Raw genomic sequence first — 20329 nt, 5'->3', positions numbered from 1 at the left:
ATTACTCCATTATGGAGAAAAGATAAAAACTAACAAAGAAATAGAAAAAGAAAAATATTATTCCCACAAAGACAAAAAGAAAAGAAGAGAAAGGAACACTAATTAATTCTTATACCTTCCTCATCCCCCTACAATTGAGAACAACTTCCTCTACTTATAGGAAAAGAAACTTGGCCTCCAATTTCATAATAGAAAATGCTAAAATAATGTAAAATTTGTTAGCGACGAATATACTTTCTTGGAGCCAAAGAATTGCATAGGCACATGCCTAATTGAAATGGACCCCACAAATATGAAGATGATTTGTGCAATGTGAATTTGTAAATGATTGTGCAATGTGAATTTGTCATTCTCGTAGTTTAGCTTCTTTTCTTTCTTTTCTATAATTTCTTTTTCCTGCAAGATTCGTTAGAAAATATGCGAAAATAGATATAATTATCATGTTTTATATTAAAATTACATAAATAATTCATATCCATCAGAAAACATATGTTAATCGAATTCGACTTCGACAACAACTCATGTTATGTATGCTGCTGTAACAAGGTAGAGACTACAATTTCTTAAAAAAAAAAAAAAAAAAGATAAAAGCTTTAAGACATGAAACATTTTGCAATCTTAGCCGATATTTGAATTATATGTTTTTGACATAATGAAACATGAAATGATTTCAAGTTGAATACTTGATATTATAAGAATTACATAACTGTAGTATTTCAAATATTACTTTTGATATTGATTTGATAGCAATTTTTCAATATGATGTGTATGCACTGATAATAAATATCAGTTGAATATGCTCATCATTCATGGGTTTGAGCTTGTATTTTATCTCTTTAATTTTTGTACAACTCATTGCATTCTTGTTGCAATATTATTAAAATATTTATAATTAATTAGCATGGAATACAAGTGCAACATACGTGTACAAAACTAGTATATTTAAAATTGGGAAAACGTAAATAATTTTTTGAAGTAAACATGATTTGTGCAATTCGTCACACGTACATGGCATTAAGTGATTGTTACTGAGAGACAATACTAGCTGATTTCAGGGATGCGAAAGCTTCCAAAAGGTTACTCAGAAACACGCCTTTTTTTCTTCTCAATTGGTGATTCTTTTTTGTTGCTTCTTTAACTAGGAACTATTGACTAGTTCAAGTTCAAAACATAGCCTGATTAGAAAATTGCCACATCAGAGCAATTTTATTAAAGGCTAATGATAAAGCGTGCTGATTAATGCTACAACTTTTTATATATAATAATTTTATGTAAATATCAGGTAGAATTTTTCCTTTATTTATGATGATGATTAATATTACGAAACACTCTCTTCTTTCACGGGTCTTGCACGTGGATTTTTTTTTTTGATAATGTGAGGCGGTGAGATTCGATCCTAACACATTTATTTTTTTAATAATATTCTCAATACCTATTATTACGCATCTTAAGCATATTTTTTCGGTAGCTAATACCTCACAATGGACATATAAATTGCAAACAAAACGAAGCGTGTGTGAAGAGGGAAACTTTTTAAAATAGAAAAAAAAAACACTCCCTCTGTCTCAATTTAAATATCTTATTTTCTTTTTTAGTTTGCCTAAAAAAGAGTGTCTCTTTCTATAATTCTTCAAGGACGCAGGACATGAGTTCTTTAAGCGTGAGACATAACTTATTCGATATTATAATGCGTAAATATATACTTTCCCAACACAAAATAGGGACAAAAGTGCAAATGACCCATGAAAAAGTGTTGAACTTGATGGGCTGGCCGAAGCACATAATAGACCAAAAATATGTGGTGGTTTAATTGGAACAGCCCATCTGGCGTTACTGGACTTGGAAGACACCGGCCTGTTATCCTTCCATTAGGGATGTATATGGATCGGGTTTGTTCGAATTTTTTAAATGTCAAACCAAATCAATTGCGTCGGATTTTTACATTTACACCAAACCAAATCAATAAATTCGGGGTTTTCGGGTTTTTTTGGGGAAAAGTCTTCATATAAAACATACAAATTTTACTTCAAATATTTCTCTAGTTCTAGTAAGATACAACTTTATAATTAAGGTGTTTCTTAAGAAAATAACACAACACGTGAGATGAGTGATAACATTGTATTAAAATATTCAACAAAAAAGGATAATAAATATTGCTAATTAATAAGCCATAAAGAAAATGATCATAATCTAAAAATACTAAGTCATGCTAAAATAAATACGGCTAATAAGTATTAATTACATGACAAAGAAAAAAAAATTAAGTTATGTATTTCACTCTCTAAACCAATTATGCAAAACTAAAGAATAGATATCCAACATTATTGTCATTCATTGTGGTAGAATTGAATTACTTTTGTTAGCAATGTGTTGAGTTGGTTTTGGTTTGGACTTTATTTGAGTTACTAAAATCCATGGGATATAAAACTTATTGACGTTCAAAATTCTAAGTTCAAGCTTGAAATAATATGATAAAAGACAAAAAACTACGAATTTTTTTAAGAAATATTTATAAATTACATTACTAATAAATATTTTTATGTATAAAATATGTTAAAAATTGAATATATGTAATGTCGGGTTGGTTTGGTTTGGTTTGACCTTTTTTTAGCTAAAACCAAACCAAACCAATTATGGTCAGATTTTTTTTTTTTTAACACCAAATCAAGTCAAAACAAACCACTTGTCAGGTTTTTTTTTTCTCGATTTGACTCAGTTTATTGATTTGGTGTGATTTGTCGATTTACTTTGTACACCCCTACCTTCCACTGTACAGAGCAGGAGCTGTTCGTTGCTCTGTGAAACCAGCCCACCCCACTCTAGGAATCTAGCAGCCCATTCTTTCGATTGGGCCACAGAATCCAACTATGCACTTGGAGAGGGCACGCCAGAAATAAGCCCAACCATCTGAGACAGTCCAACATCCCACTGCAATATTGCCGGACAATTTGCACAATTACCTTATTAGGGGGTGGTCTTTAATTTTTATCCTGCGCTAAAAACCCTTGGTTTCGGATTCAAACCCTCGGTCAGTCAAAAAAAATTTTAAAAAATTGCAAGACATAGTTTTGCCTTCACGCATAAGGCAATTTTTTTTTTTTTTTACTCAGTCGAAATTTTGCAAAACTCTACTTTAAGGCTTAACTTTGCTACGAAACTTTGTCTTTTTTTTTTAACTGAGTCGAGATTCAAACCCTAAATCTCATGATATTAGGAGAAGGCCAAAAATTAAGGACCAACAATTCGAGAGTGACAAAAATTAAAAACCAGTGCCTTTGAAATTTTGAAGGGCAATCCGCACAAAACACCGAATGATGCCCACACTTGGCTTATGTGAGGACCCACAGAACCTCGGAACTGTGAACCCCCTGGACCTCGGTCCCATGACTGACTGCTAGTGGCCTCGGCCCTGCTGACTGGTCATGACATACTCAGGTATTGTATGTCAACAGACAATTCGATCAATTGGTGAGAGTCGTCTCCTTTGGGAGAACAAAAGGGGGGAGGTCACGGGTTCGATACCAGCCGCTGCAGCGTATATCGAATTGTCTGTTGGCACCTGCCCATACAATACCTGAGTATCTGTTGACATACAATACCTGAGTATGTCATGACCAGTCAGCAGGGCCGAGGCCACTAGCAGTCAGTCATGGGACCGAGGTCCAGGGGGTTCACAGTTCCGAGGTTCTGTGGGTCCTCACAAAAAAGGCGACTTTTTGTCGAGGATCCACAGGCTCGCCTGTGGGTTGCCCCGGTTCACAGTTCCGAAGTTCTGTGGGTCCTCACAGCTTACAAGCCCACCCTAAAGAGCTCGTTGTTAGATTACACCAACCAGTTGTATCTAAACTGCAAGAAATTGCTTCGGAGTCTACGATGTGGGAGTTTAGATGCCAAACAAAAGTTAAATTTGAATTTTGTTCAGATAGGTTTCTATCAGTGGATAAATTATAGAATGAAGTTGAAATTTATGAGAGTATTTATTCAGATATCTTATTTACTGATGATGAAATTAGTACTACATACTAATATGTTTTCATTTCGTAATTTTTGCTTCCGAACAGTGTGTAGCTTACGACTTATGGATCCAAACAAACATAATTTCTCAAACTATACTTTGGTTTCCAATTAGAATATTATCAACAGTTTCATCTGCTAACAATTATGCCTGAGTCTCAAATAAGTAAAGACTCAGTTATGTATATCCTCACTAACCATATTTGTTCATGTATATTCAATCTCAAGAGAGCATTCTATGATAACAAAATAACTACGTGCAGTTTTAAATGAGTTGAGGTCGGCAACATAAATCATCAATGACCATCTTTCTCTATTTAAACTCAAATCATACCATATGTATTATGAAGATTCTTCATATTGATAAGTTTCACGTTGGCTATCAGCCTACCACAACCCTCTTCCTTTATTCAAGCTTGGACCAGCTATGTGAGACGGAGTTAATCTCAGGACAATATTATATTAATAAAAAGCATATGAAGTTCTCAATATCTTCTATTGACATAACATTTTTAATAGGACTAGAATACTCATAAAATATAGGACATAAATATGATTAAAACAAGACCGACAAGTCATATCATATACATAGGTTTTTTTACTTCATTGTGCCCTATTCTTAGGAGTATACTATCTAAGATATATTCATATGCTATGTACAAACATGATGTAAAAGAGATAGGCAAGTGCAGAGATGTTCCTTGAGGTGCAGTGTAGTGTATCAACTCTTTAATTAATTAGAGCAGTCTTTGTACAGTCAAAGTTAGTTAGTTGTAATTAGTAGAGTCGGTTAGTTGAAGTGCTAGCTGGCATTGTACTTCCATGTATATATCCTCATTGTACAGCACATTCTGAATCCAATCAGATATTTTTCATTTTGCTCATTCTCAAGCTGAGCTTACATTTCCTCTGCAATGGCGGCTATCATTTTACTTGTTTTCTTCTTCTTTTCACTTCATTGAATTCATAGCTTCAAGCTATTTTACACATGAAGTGTGATAACAGTGGTTTCTTAATTAAAAAGTGCTTCATCGTCTTAATCTACTTTCTTACAAAGTAATCCTCCAATATAGTGATGCTCCGATATCGAATGTGTCATGGTGTAGTTTCACCCATTGTTAACAAGTTTTAAATATGCCTACCTGATATTCTTTACCTAGACACAAAGTTCAGAAATAATAACAGGTACTTAAATTAGGATAATTATGCTAAATATATAGTTAATTAAGCTCAGTATTATGAAAAATTTGATAATACAATTAAGACCTCCTGGATGTTGTGTTGCATTTTTAGGAACGAAGGAGCAAATCATGATTATAGTTAATTCCATCTTTAAATAGAACTCATTAGAGTTAAGAATGCTATTTTTTCACTAAAACTGTCTAATAATTGTTGTATCTTTTTCGTCTTTTCGAAAATGGGTGGCCCTATAAATTTCATGTACATTCTTATCTGAAAAATTTCCATAAGAGAAATTTAAGTAATGTGTGATGTTAGTAAAAAATTAATGATTTCAAATTAATATACTAGTATATTCCTATATTTTAAATTGATGTTCTCTCAATTAAATTAACTTTTTAATCACTGCTTAGTATATTAGTTACACTACTAAAATATAACAAATAATTCAAACTAAGGCCCCAAAGCCCATTAAGAAAAAATGTGGTGGTTTAATTAGAGGAGCCCATCAGGCTTTCGTTGGACTTGGTGATTAATAATTGTTGTATCTTTTTCGTCTTTTCGAAAATGGGTGGCCCTATAAATTTCATGTACATTCTTATCTGAAAAATTTCCATAAGAGAAATTTAAGTAATGTGTGATGTTAGTAAAAAATTAATGATTTCAAATTAATATACTAGTATATTCCTATATTTTAAATTGATGTTCTCTCAATTAAATTAACTTTTTAATCACTGCTTAGTATATTAGTTACACTACTAAAATATAACAAATAATTCAAACTAAGGCCCCAAAGCCCATTAAGAAAAAATGTGGTGGTTTAATTAGAGGAGCCCATCAGGCTTTCGTTGGACTTGGTGAACACCCAGCCCGTTATCCTTCCACTGCACAGAGCGGGGCCTTTTCGTTGCTCTGTGAAACCAGCCTCACGCGATCCGGCCCACTTCAGCAGAGTGACGCAGCCCGTGCTTTCGGTCGGGCCACGTGTCTCAACTCCGCACTTGGATAGGGCAGGCCAGCCAATAGCCCACCAAGCCCTGCCAAATGAGGCGGCCCAACATTCCACCACATTAATACCCCCATTTGGGTTACAAGCACGCATTACCAAGCTCGGTGACCGCGGGCCTCTCACATTCTATTAAAAAGCACTAAATGTTTCTGTTTTGTAGCGATGTGGGACTCTGGGACAAATCCTTCATTTCATCTCAGAGAGAAACTTATTGTTTTGTCATTATAAAGCATTTCTGTGTCTTAACTAGTGTGTTCAAATTCGATCAACTAACCAATGCTAAAGGTAACCATATGAATGATGCAAACAATACTCTACCAGAGTAGTAGTAATATTTATCGACGAAGCGATGAACAATTTACCTAATGAAATATACTAGTGAAAAACTTAAAACATCGTCAAAGTTAAGGACTAAAAACAGATTAAAAGGTCCAACTTTTGTTTTATGTTACTAAGTAGGGGTTTGGCCATGAAAACAAAAAATTATTCACTTTGTTTGGAATTTTGAAGTTGAAGTTGAAGATGGAGTTGTGTTAGGTTATAGTTTTTGCAAAGAATATCTGGTTGTTTGAATGTAATGAAAGTGAAAAAAGTGAAAACAAGATTTTTGATGTTTTTCAAATTCCAAATACAACTTATTTGGAATTTTCATGGCCAAACACTGTTTTTCAAATAAATTGAAAAAGTTTTCCGGAAAAAGTTAAAAATATACTTTGAATTCATGACACCGTCAGATAGCAAATCTGTGATCAAACTTCAGTTGAGCAAAAACTTGTGAAATAAAAGAGGATTTTGCAAAATATCATTTACGAGGAGAAATTTTCAACTACTATTATTTAAGATTTACCGTCTAAGAATCTTTATTAATGCCATGGAACAAGTATGAAGCGTGAAGAAGTTCAAAAAGAGCGCTACAAGACTACAACAAGCATTTTCATAAAGCATTGCTATATTTTATTTATTTATTTTTGCTAATTACTAAGTATTTATTCTTCATTCTCCTTATCACTTCTACACAAACAAATGCGCCACGAATATGTGTACATATTCGGTTTAGTTTTTCTTTTACCTGCAGTTGGACAAAGCTTTAGTCGTCCAAACCAAATTAATCAACTTGAAAATTCGATAAATGGTGAAAGGGCTGAAGTTGTCTAAGATTTAACCGGCGTTTGCCTCCAAATTTAACAAGTTCTTTCAACTTTGCTGTCCTAAGCTTTGAACTCCATAATTTAAAACTTCAAGACAGTTCTTTCACTTCAATATTTTCCTTCTTTCTGGACCATATGATAATTTTTCCATTTCGCTTGTACGTCAATCTAAATATGAAGATCACTCTTTAATATTCCAATTATACGATTCGGACAATATAAAATTAACATTCAGTTCGAACTGAACTTCAAAACAATATGTCTACTGCTTTTTTATGTGTCCTGAATTTCGAGGAAGCAGGGAAGAAATTAATATTTATTGCTCATTTTAAGTTGTAAGCTTTAAATACTTCACAAACACGGGCTAATTCTAAATAATGGCCCTAAAACTGGCTGCCTGGTGCCAGTTTCACTTTCCTTACTAGTGAAAATCAGCTAGTGAAATAGTCGAAATATGTACAAGCTAACTTGGCACCGCCGTTTTAAAAAAGACTACATAATCCCATTTGCTCGAGACATGCATTGCACTTGGAAGGAAAGACACAATTCATAATTCAGCCAAGTTATAAGTCTGCTCTTTCAATTTTCTGCTATCGATACTGAGGAACAAGCTGAATGAACTGACCTGGGGAAAGAGAAGTGAAGCCCTCAAATGCAAAGAAGTTGTTTTTACATAGGCCTAAGTGAACAGCAATAGATGGATTTTCAAACTCAGTGATACTAACAGTACTTCCCCAATTTGGACCTCGAAATCAAGCAAACAGAACTAATGCTTATTTTCCTTTTTGAACGTACCAAACCACAAGAAATAGATACCATCCAACACCGCTGAGTAATATATAATGGATTCTATTCAAGTGTACTGCATAAAAAGGTCTAAGAAGTACAAAATATCTAAAGGTGGTAAAATAAGCCATTTCACAATTTGGCTGGCATGTATCCCCTGGTAATGCAGTCACTATAGTCTATAGACTAAAAGTGATGGCATAATAGAACAAGCACCTTAATCCAAAAAATAATGAGATCAACGATTCAGGACATAAACCAGAGCATACAATGTAGGCCCGAGAAACTAAGCAATGTCTCCCTACTACCACCTCTGCTGTTTTACCAGCTCTCATAGGGACAGCGAAACAAAAGGAAGAAGAGATCGGAGTGTTACAGGGACCTGAAAGTGCAAACTGGGAAACTAATGATTACGATGCAACTAAATCAGGAGTTTCAGCTTCCACGGATAACAATGCAGTGTGTACTTTATCCACCCAATTGTCTAGCCGATCTCGCAATGACTTGATCTGAGGAATACCCAAAACTCTTGGTTGAACCCATGACACGTGAACAGTCCCTTCCACTTGATCGATTATTCCCTCGATCAGATGCACCTACAGTAACACAATATCACACCAGAGAAAATTTGCAGAACATCAGGAAAAAGTAAATATCCATAAGAGGGACTGGGATGAAAAAATATTTGTAATACAGCAATGCAAGATAAAACAGAGGGGGGAACGGAATGAGGCGGCAGCAGACTAAAAAGCACAAGAAAACGTCTAAAAACTTCTTGGTTGCAACCTACATATGGCTCATGTGGAGGAGCTTTCGGTCAGGGCATAATGTAATAAATGAGAATTACTTCCAAGTGACTGTTGGGAATTTGGGATATATAAACTGCACAGCAACAAGTTTGACTGCTGCCACAACTTAAGATATAGTAGCTTGATGAATCACTTAAATCAAATGATTTTTCAATAAGTACTAATAACAAATAAATGGAGAGGTTATCCTTCTCAAGGAAGGAGCTAACCTACTTCCGATGACTTGATAAACTAAGCTATTAAGCTGATTATAGCTATTACACTTCCTCCATCCAAAAGGGTTTTTGCAGCTCACTAAATTATAAACTAGAAAATGCATAAATTGGGTGTGCAGCATGTGCACTACAAGAGAAAATAGGCAAAAAGATTATGTTTGCATATCACATCTCGATACGACCTTAACATCCAATAACATTACAAAGATGAGCATTTCTTTCTTATGCATGTCTTGATGCGTGGAAGCCGGTTAGCATACAGAGGAGAGGTTAGATCTTAATTAAACAAAGAAGAATTCACTTACAGAGAGGCTCTTCATTAGGAGATACTCTACATCTTCCACGCTAAGCTTAGTGCGCTCTGCAATGGCACTCAATGGAATAGTTCTATCCTCTGCTGGACGACTGCATGCAAATGCATTCACCATAAGTTACAGTTCAACAACAGCAGATTATGGAATTATCAATACCTGCAAAATTGCCATGGTACCTGAAGATGATTTCCATCAAGCACAGAATGTTGATCTTCTCCAGAAGCTTTTTCTCATTCTGCAACAATGCTGGTTGAGCACTTAAAGCAGCTTGATGGACACGGCACAATTCTTGATAGCGAACTAAATCACCAGTGTTGAATGCTTCAAGAATATGATATAGCCATTCAACCTGTGTCCCTACCAAACTCTTTATCTGTAAAAAAAGTTAGGATCAACTCATTTTAAAATGAAACCTACACAATGTTGCCAAAGAAACCAACATAAGATCACACTACGGCTCTCTAATATAATCCTGATCAATTCCACTACTTCTGAAGCCTATTTGATGGTCAAAAGTGAAGTTTAAAAGATTTCAGATAACTTTGTGCTATGGCTACACCATAGATACTTTATATTCAGTTTCTTTTGGAAAACTTCTTGATACTTCTGTAACAAAACCGTCAATTGGTGAAAATTCTACGTACCCACTGTAAGGTATTGATCAATGGCAGTCCCGTGGGCGATTTTCCTTTTATCAGATGCCTAAAGCAAGAAGACCCCCTTTCTACTTATCTATTTGTCATGGTAATGTAGGGCCTAAGTTACTGGCTGTGTCTAAATGGAGGCAATGGATTGAGGCTTTAAAATGGAGAGTGCATCAATGACATTGATCAACACTGTCCTTGACATAATGTGTGGCTTGGATATGAAAGACAACAACAAACAACAACATACCCAGTTGAATCCCACAATGTGGGGTCTGGGGAGGGTAAAGTGTACGCAGACCTTACCCCCACCTTGGAAGGTAGGGAGGCTGTTTCCAAAAGCTTGGATATGAAAGACCTTCACTTTTTTTTTGTCCATCTACACAACCAAAGCCTGCTGCTGAAACGGCGGTGAAGACAACTGTGAAGATGATACACTCTGGAAAAGGGTGGAAGATGCTAAACACCTATCCTTTTGGGATGGGTCCATGGAAGTTCATGAGGAAGTTATGGGATAAATTCATTACAAGAGAAACCTATACGCTAGGAAGACAGCAAGGGTAATTCCTAGAGTGGGCAGCTTAGCCACATCACGGCAGAGATGCTTTGGAAGCATACAACCTACAATTTTAAGAATAGTAGAGAGACCACTGTGGAAATTTTAACCAAACTTTTGTTTCAGTTGTATTTTTTAGTGTAAGGCAACATCCCTGTTGTACAAATAGATGGGGACGGCTTTCATGGAAATTTCTTCTATGCATGACATCAACTTCGTGTGACATACAATAGAAGATCCTTTTTTTTTTTTTGAGCAGATACAATAGAATGTTTTGAATTTTCCAAATAAAACAAAAAATAACTTACAATTGGATGAGCTAGCAGCTCCCCGAAATTGTATATGTTGTCTCCCAGTAATGCCGACAAGGACAAATCAAACGCCAAATCCTGGACAAGATAGAAGAAACAATTACATAGAATAAAAAAACTCAAAATTGACACTCAACAATTTTCAGATGCTTCTTCTTTAGAAGATTGAAGTTACACAAAGAGTTTCCAGCCACACATACAACCAACATTCTACCCAAAAGCTTGACAAAATAAAGGCCTGAAAGAGCCGTAAATAAAGCATGAGTTATTTCCCAGCATCTTAATGCTTAGCAACTGCTGAAGTGAAAGATAAATGTGAGTCGCAGATATTAGAATCAACTTGTAGAAAAGATTCAAGTAAAGCACAATGCGAGTGACTGACAGTATTTTAGAAAATTAAGATCCGTAAGCATACTTATCATAAATTCAAAACAAGGACCTTCCACAGCTTCCCAAACTATGAATTGATTCCCCTATAATAAGAAGAAATACGTGATCCATCCTTCAGCAATCTAGCAAATAATGCAATCAATGAGGAAACTACAAGCATGGTTTGCTCCGGCACCAATTCTATGCATGTTGACACCTACTTATGGGATCTTTAAGCTCTGCTCAACAATGGGTATGCAATATCTGTGGCACACATCAATATGTGCACAATCAATTAATCAATCATCTATGTCAGTTAAAAAAAACCCAATCCAGTTTGCTCTATTCAGCCCATTTCTCCAATACCAAAGAATTTGTCAAGATGAAATGCACACAAATAAAAATAAAAAAAAATCAACAGCTTATATAGACTTTATGCCAAAGATTCACTTCTCTTGGATACCAAGTAGTATAAAATGCAAGGAGCATGAAGATATTAAAAATATTGCTCTAACACGTATGTATATTATCATGGATATCTACTAGCAACATTTCTTATCAACCTTCTCCATGATGTCAATAGTACACCACATTTTAGACCTTGTTCAATGTTAGGACTTCTGTGCAAAGAGATGTAATACCAAGAGTAAGATAGCAAGACAGACCAATATAGAGAGGCAGAGATCAGCTAGACATAGCCAAGAAATTCTAAGATCGTTCTTTGGATAAACGGCAGAACATTAAATGGCAACATACCAGCTTGAATGACTCTGAAAGAGAATCCACTGAAATGTATGCAAGATAGAGGAGAGCACTTTTGTAAAACTCTGCGAACTCCTGCCGAGTTTTATGATACTGAGATGAAACCCAATAGTAGCTAGCATAAACAGAGGGGTCAACATCTGTCATGTTGTCAAGTGTAGCACTCCCCTCTTCTAAAAGCTTCTTGCACCCTTTTTGATCCCCTTGCTCAAGCTTAAATAGGGCAATCTGCAACTTAATATAAAGTATCGGCTCCTCTATGCGTGTCTCTTTAGTATTTAGAAGTTTCTCAGCTACTCCTTCCAGGTAACCTATTGCAGCTTCTTTCTCCGAGTATTGTCGAGAAACGGTTACAGCGAAATGTGCAAGCTTCAGAAGATTGATCTTTGTCTCGAAATCAGTGATGAAATTGTGATACAGCTGTATCAGTGTGTCACCAGCCTAAGAACAAAATAAGGGAAACAAAAAGGAAAGGCATTAGATCTGTATACAACACAATAAAGACAACTACTGTAACTATGGCGACTGGAGAATCTAGCATATGCAATTTAACAAGGTGCATTAAGATAATGAGAAACAGAATAACAACACCACATTTCCTATGCTATATGGACACATATTTCCATGACTACATTGCAAGATTCAAGAACATCTACAGCCCTGATCATGCACCTACCCAGAGAACTCAATGCTACACATTTTACAGCACCATCCTTCAATAACTCGTGTGCAAAGGACAAGTGAAACTGATAAGATTTGCAGAAGAAAAAATTAGATTTGTTAGGAGAAGTATTATTCAGATGATTTAAATAACTGTATATTTTATTTTTTGTCAACAAACTTCAGTAACAGGAACCTTATGGCAGATAGTAGCATTGCAGTGAATGCGTAGGCAACACATCAGTATCTTATCTGCGTCTATGCCAATGAATATACAGGAAAAATACCAGTATCTTAGCTATGGTTATTCATGCTATATGAAACTAATAAACTATTCAAATCCAGGATCAATCACAAATAAGAATAAGATACTTCTCACCCAGCCTGTTGATAAAAAAGAGATAATTCTCGCTAACCCTTTTCCATAAGTAATGAAATTCCGCAAACAAACGGGTAGTCTTTGATAGATTTGTATTAGGTAATACTGAACCTCAAAAGAGTACAACAACAACAACATACCCAGTGAAATCCCACAATGCGGGGTCTGGGGAGGGTAAAATGTACGCAGACCTTACCCCCATCTTGGAAGATAGAGAGGTTGTTTCCGAAAGACCCTTGGCTCAAGAGAAAACATGATGAGAAAAGGTCAGATAAGCACAAACAGTTCAAAGCAATACGAAAATGAAACTAACTAAAACGAAAAATCCATGATAAAGCAGTCTGAGAAAAAAGAAACAGTAGCAACCACAGATAATTGTGGTACAAGGAACAACATATAGTAGCACGAATCAAAGGACAAGAAAATGAAGATCAAAACTGCGACTACTAGTACGACGGGATACACGGGACTACCTACTAGCCTTCTACCCTAATCTGAGTCCTCCATAGTCTCCTATCTAAGGTCATGTCCTCGGTAAGCAAGAACTGCGCCATGTCCTGTCTAAGCACCTCTCCCCAATACTTCTTAGGCCTACCTCTACTTCTTCTGAAACCGTCCATAGCCAACCTCTCACACCTCCGCACTGGGGCATCTGTGTCTGTCCTCTTCACATGCCCAAACCATCTCAGCCGCGCTTCCCACATCTTGTCCTCCACCGATGCCACTCCCACCTTATCTCGGATATCTTCATTCCTAATCCTATCTCGCCTGGTGTGCCCACATATCCATCGCAACATTCTCATTTCCGCAACTTTCATCTTCTGGACATGCGAGTTCTTGACTGCCCAGCACTCCGCCCCGTACAACAAAGTCGGTCTCACTACCACTTTGTAGAACTTGCCTTTAAGCTTTGGTAGCACCTTCTTATCACACAGCACTCCTGAAGCGAGCCTCCATTTCATCCACCCTGCACCAATACGATGCGTGACATCATCGTCAATATCCCCATCTCCTTGTATAATAGACCCAAGATACTTGAAACTTCCTTTCTTTTGGATGGCCTGGGTACCAAGCCTCACTTCCACGCTAGCCTCATGTGTCTCATCACTAAACTTGCACTCCATGTACTCTGTCTTGGTCCTACTCAACTTGAACCCTTTAGACTCCAGAGTTTTGTCTCCAAAACTCCAGCTTAGCATTCACTCCGTTGCGGGTCTCGTCAATCAGGACTATGCCATCTGCGAATAACATGCACCATGGCACCTCACCTTGAATTTGCCGCGTCAAACCATCCATCACCAAGGCAAATAAAAATGGGCTAAGAGCTGATCCCTGATGCAACCCCATCTCCACTGGGAAGTGTTCCTAGTCTTCTCCCACTGTTCTAATCCTGGTCTTGGCTCCCTCATACATGTCCGAGTGAGAACCTTACCACCCAGCATAAGCTCTTAGTGATGGATTTGGAGATTAAGAAGAAGAAGAAGAAAAAGAGGTTCGTGGATGACCGGCAGAGGATCAGGAGGGGGAGTCTGACTTCGCCTAGTGCCTAGGAGATGAGGGAGAAGTTGATGGCTATGGGGGCTTGGGAGAGTAGGGGGACCTATGTTGCTCGGACTCTTTAAAAATGTCAGCGGGTGCGTGTCGGATACTCCAAAAGTAGTGTATTTTTGGAATATCCAACACGGGTGCAGCATCTAAAGTGAAGAGTCCGCGCAACTTAGGGGGGGACGCAAGCAGTATGTGGGATAGGATGGCCAACTATATTAGGGAAGTAGCTAGAGATGTATTGGGGGTCTCAAAAGGTCATCGTGGTGGGCACCGAGGGGACTGGTGGTGGAATGGAGAAGTCCAAGGGAAGGTGGAAGCAAAGAAAGTGGCATATGCGAAGTTGGTAGATAGCAAAGACGATGAGGAAAATCGGACGAATAGGAAAAGGTATAAGATTACTGTTCACGCCGATATTACTGTTCACCGCCAGAATCTGCCGGAAAAATTGAACCTGTGCTGAACCGACCGGACCTACTAGAGAGGGGTTTCCGGTTGTAGAAACAAAAAAAAAAAAGAAGCAAAAAAGCAACGAGAAGAGAAGAGAGGGGAGAGATCTAGCCGGAAACCTGCCGCCGGTGCTCGTCGGCCAAAGAGAGGTGAGAGAGAGGTACCTGGTCGGAACTGCCGTGAGAGGAGAGAGGGGGGGTGGGGTGGGAGTGGGAGTTACCGTTGGGGAGAAGGGGTAAGAGATAGGAGAGAGAAAAGTGCCAGGCCCCTGAACCTCAAAAGAGTATAGACGAAAAAAACATAAGGTAGTATTTTTCCCTTTCACTAGCATTTAATTGTGTGTTGTTGTCAAAATCACTTCTTCATCCAATCTCACTTTCATATAGACATTAGATAGAGGCTTAAATCCCAAGACATATCTGAGAACTTCTAATCTCAACCATGGTTCAAAATCATTATATCCCAATTAGTTATGGAGGGTGGCTCTCCACCCTCACATGGGGTTTATCATTTCCATATTGCCAATATGAGAATTTTAGCTATGAAGAGGTTTAAGGAATTGGATTGCACATGAACACATAAGCTAAATACAGTCAACTAAGGTTTTTTTCCTGATAAGTACATGACACTCACTGTCAATTAGTAATTTCAGTGTCATTATGTTGTAGCAAGCAACATAGAAATGCAGACACACAACTCCGTCGTGGGCACCATAGCCAATGCAATTTGCATTGGTACCTATACCTAAGCTGATTCAAAGCTCTTAAACTTCATGTTTAACAACCACCAAAAAAGCATAACAACTAGGGTGTATTTGGAGCCGTTTGGACATGCATTTGGATTTCTTAAGTTGTATTTTTTCTTATAGACATAAAAAACCCACTAGTTGTGAAAACCATCAAAATTTTCCCAATTCTTATACAATCTTACCAAATGAGCAAGTCATAGTTCATATAACAAAACTAATACGCTAATAGAAGACCTTCTAAACAATACGACATCAATTAATCAAACTTTAGTTCAACAAAATGGAAATTTAACATGAATAGTAATATAACTACTCTTTAATATAATCCTCCCACATGGTACGAACAATCTCTTCACGCCGAGCATGCATTTCCCGATAAGATGACCGAGAAGACGAATCAACATTGTCGCATTTAAAAAATCTATGGGTCTTTTTTTACAAAATATAAACTTATGGGTCAAGATTTACATTTAAATATTTTGAAATCAATCATTTGAAATCCCAAATCATGCCTTCATCTCATGAGATGAAATCGCATGTCCAAACGCCTACTTGGTACGGAAGATGACATTTTCTAGAAAATGTTTTTCAATTTTCCCATGTTTGGTTTGTCAAAATGTTTTAAAAAAATGTTTTCTCTAAGAAAAAAAGTTCCTTAAAGATGAGAAAAATAACTTCCCTAATAGAAGTAGGGAAAACAAGTTCAATAAGTGACATTCCAAGTTCATTGTCTCCTCCCCACCCACCCAACACCCTCGAACCCCTAGTCCCCACGCAATCCCACCCCCCATAGTGTTTTGCTAGATTGCATATAAATGCTCTAGAAATAAAGTAACAACGCCACTTGTTTTCCAAGAAAACATTTTCCTTCGCACCAAACACACCCTTAAATCGCAACTCTCCAACTAAAGCTCTACCGTTCATCATTTTTTATGACAATGGAACCCGCAGCCACTACCTGTTCTTCACTTCTCTTAGCCCCAAGATTCCGCCTTTTCAGTTCCTTCGAAGGTTTCACATTATTAAACAAAATAACCCTAACTTTAGCATCAATCACTATACCTCCAAAACCCTAATTTATCACAAACCTAAACAACAAAAAGTCCATAAAACACAAAATAAGAATAAAATAAAGACAAAACCCAAAATTACAGATCCCTATAATCAATCACTATATCTCGACACGCAAAAAAGCCCTAATTGGATATTCGTACCTGAAAAACAGCGAGAGCGACGAACTGTTCGAGCTTGAGAGAGAGCTGATGCCAGAGCTTGCGTTGGTACAGATCTGCAAGCGTAGTGTACCAATCAGAAAGCTCTGGATGCTCATTTCTTAGCGATTCCAAGTATTCTAGTGCCGCCATTGCTGCTCGAATGAACAAACCAAAGTACTATAGTTTCAAGAGTCATATAATGTAAAGTTATAAACTGGAGTGACTTTTAAAAAAAAAAAAAAAAAAAAAAAAAGTGGGCGTTTGGGCATAGGAAATATGAAATTTGAAACTAAAATAGGTATAAAATGGCAATTATCTCTTAATTTTTTAAATTGAAAATATTTAAAAAAGTAAAAATAGATAATTACTTTTAATTCATGAAATATAAAAATGGACGGAGGAGTACTAATCTCTTTTTATCCCATGATAATTGTAAAGGTGTTCATGGTTCGGTTTCGGTCGGTTATTGATTAAAATCATAATCAAATCAAATCAAATAATAACCACCCGTTTGATTTAATTTTTTGATTTATGACTAGCAGTCATGAGACTTATCAGTAAAATATTAAAAAGTTGAAAAAGACATGTCTTTTTTTTTTGTTCAAACGATAATTTTTATTTATAGCTTAAGGTGGAACATACACCATAGAAATATTTTCACCATTAGTGATAGTGTAGTACTCAAGTTACTCAAAGTTGCTAAACTGTTACATATAGAGTTAAAAACTAACTTAGTAGTGATTGCACCATTTTTGTTATCTTAATACACATACCTAGAAATAAAGTAGAGCATTGGAGTTTTTAGTTGTTGTTACAAACATACATATTAATTAAACATAAAGACTGCCTAAAATTAAAATATATGAAATAAAAAAAACTTTGTGTAATGATCCAAAACTTTGGGGCAGTACTTGCATTTTGCCCTCAATTCTCCCATTTTATTAAAAAAACTTTGTGTAATGATCCCAAACTTCAGATGTTTTTCTACCATTATCCCCAAGGCTAGGGTCTCGACTACAAGGAGTTGTTATTTTCTGCTTTTTAGGAGGATTACCCATGGAAGAAGTATTAGGGCATTACCATGTGCTTGAATTGCAGCATATGCTGATGTTACTGAAGTATCTTCGATAGGAACCTCCAAATCTACAACCTCTGATCTGTTTATGTGAAAAATATTAGAAGTTTAGAACCCATTCAGACAAGAAAAAAGAAAGGTATGAATTCGAAAAGAAAAAAAAAACAACCTAACATCAAATGGCTGACAAAGAAAGTCTAAAAATTTAAGTTAAAGACATTACACTCTAATGCGAGCTCCTGTTAGTAGGTTTACACTTAACACTTAAAAGACATGGGCTTGGATATATTCTTTAAAACATGGTCTTAAACAATCATGTGAAATAAGTAGACCAAAATCAAATTAATGATTAAAAGGTATAAAATATTTATAATTATTTATGAAAAACTAATATTATACATATAAATAATTATAAAATTTATGTATATAATTTATCGGTTTGGTTCGGTTATTTTTTAATAGAATCATAACCAAACCAAATATTATCGGTTTTTAAAATTTAAAACCAAATCAAACCAAATGTCGGTTCGTTTATTCGGTTTGATTAAATTTTCGGTTTGGTTTTAACCAAAACTGTGAAAACCCTAATTGTAATATACAAAAGAAAACGTATTCCAAATCTATAGTAATAGTTTACATTTCGTGTTTGAATTCTAATCTTAGAGGGGATATGTTAAAAAATAGGGAAAAGGACATATATGGCCGGTCGACCATAAATAATCCCACCCTCTAATTCAATTTTTTCCAAACTCAAATTATACTCATTAAACTAATTCCATTCATTAGCCAAAACTTAAATAAGATAATTTTCAAATAAAAACCCAAACACTAAAATGTTTGAGGCGATTTTTATATATAATATGCGTCATTTGTGTATAAAATATGTATCAGTACTTATCTATAATGTATAGAAACTGTATAAAATATGAATTATTAAGGTATGTATCATTTTTGTATATAATATGTATCATTTGTGTATATAATGTGTATCAACACAGTGCAACTGCCCTGTATAGAATAGAAAATTGTATCATTTTTGTATGTAATATGTATCATATTTTGTATAGAAAGTGTATATATAATTTCAGCATGTGCGTATAAATTATATCAGTCTTGTATAGAAAGTGTAGCATATGTAAAAAAAAATGTATAATAGAAATCGTATCATTGTGGTATATAATATGTATCACTGTTGTATATGTAAAAAAAAATCATATCATTATTGCATAATATGTGTATAATAAATGTATAATTTATGTAAATAAATGTATGATTAATTTCAACATGTGTATATAAAATGTATAATTCTTGTATATAAAGTGTATATATAATTTCAACATATGTATATATGCTGTAGCAGCTTGGGCCGGCCAGCCTTGGCATTATTTTGGGCCGACCGGCCATTTTTTGGCATTATTTTGGGCCGAGCGGACTCCTAGGGGTATTACGCCCAAATATTGGTCATATGTGGCATTACTTTGGGTCATTGGATACACAATGTCCTTTTCCCTAATAAATATACAGTTTTTGAAAGTATTATGCCATGAAGCCCAATCTATAATAAATATTATACAACGTTATATCTGTGGGGAAATTATACTCAATGTATCAACCTTGTATAAAATGTATAATAGTGTATAGAAGTTATTTATTCACAAATATGAGCTAAATCGATGTTTATACACAAAATATGGCTACGTGGCGTAAATGTTTTCTCTTGTTATAATAGTAGAGATAACCTAATATTCTTTAATTATTTGTATTGTATTAAACCCAAAAGAGAGAAAAGGGTTATTTAGATGTTATTTTGTGCTGATTGTCACAAAAATGGCTAGATGGCAAACTGTCATTAAAGAGTGGTTCAGGCCCAAAATGTCATCAATGAGTGGTTCAGGCCCAAAATGTCAGGCAGTTATCAAGAGAACCCATGAAGCGTCATTTTTTTGCGCGGATTTCCTTCAAAGGTGTCTTTAATTTTTATCCTTCACCTAATACCTCGAGATTTGGAATTTCAACCCTGGATCAGTAAAAAAAATCGCACGGTAGAGTTTCGTAGTAAATTAGGCCTATTCAGGCAAAAGTTAGGCCTCAAGGAGGAGTTTTGTAAAATTTCAGCTGAGTTAAAAAAAATTGTCTTAATGC

General features: G+C 35.8%; 1 protein-coding gene across 1 annotated transcript; it reads right to left on the bottom strand.

Moving 5' to 3' along the window:
- Positions 1 to 8183: 8183 nt before the first annotated feature.
- LOC132609650 (26S proteasome non-ATPase regulatory subunit 13 homolog B) lies at positions 8184 to 17323 on the bottom strand. Its single transcript, XM_060323723.1, has 6 exons — positions 17113 to 17323; positions 12111 to 12557; positions 10983 to 11063; positions 9651 to 9847; positions 9466 to 9565; positions 8184 to 8732 (listed from the first exon to the last, which is right to left on the bottom strand). Exons 1-6 carry the CDS (start codon positions 17260 to 17262, stop codon positions 8547 to 8549), a joined length of 1161 nt encoding a protein of 386 aa, XP_060179706.1. The 5' UTR covers positions 17263 to 17323; the 3' UTR covers positions 8184 to 8546.
- Between the last annotated feature and the right edge of the window lie 3006 nt (positions 17324 to 20329).

The sequence above is a fragment of the Lycium barbarum genome, chromosome 9 (assembly GCF_019175385.1).
Source record: "Lycium barbarum isolate Lr01 chromosome 9, ASM1917538v2, whole genome shotgun sequence".
Taxonomy (NCBI): Eukaryota; Viridiplantae; Streptophyta; class Magnoliopsida; order Solanales; family Solanaceae; genus Lycium; species Lycium barbarum.
Note: the sequence above shows the minus strand (reverse complement) of the source record. Positions and strands in the feature narration are given on the sequence as shown.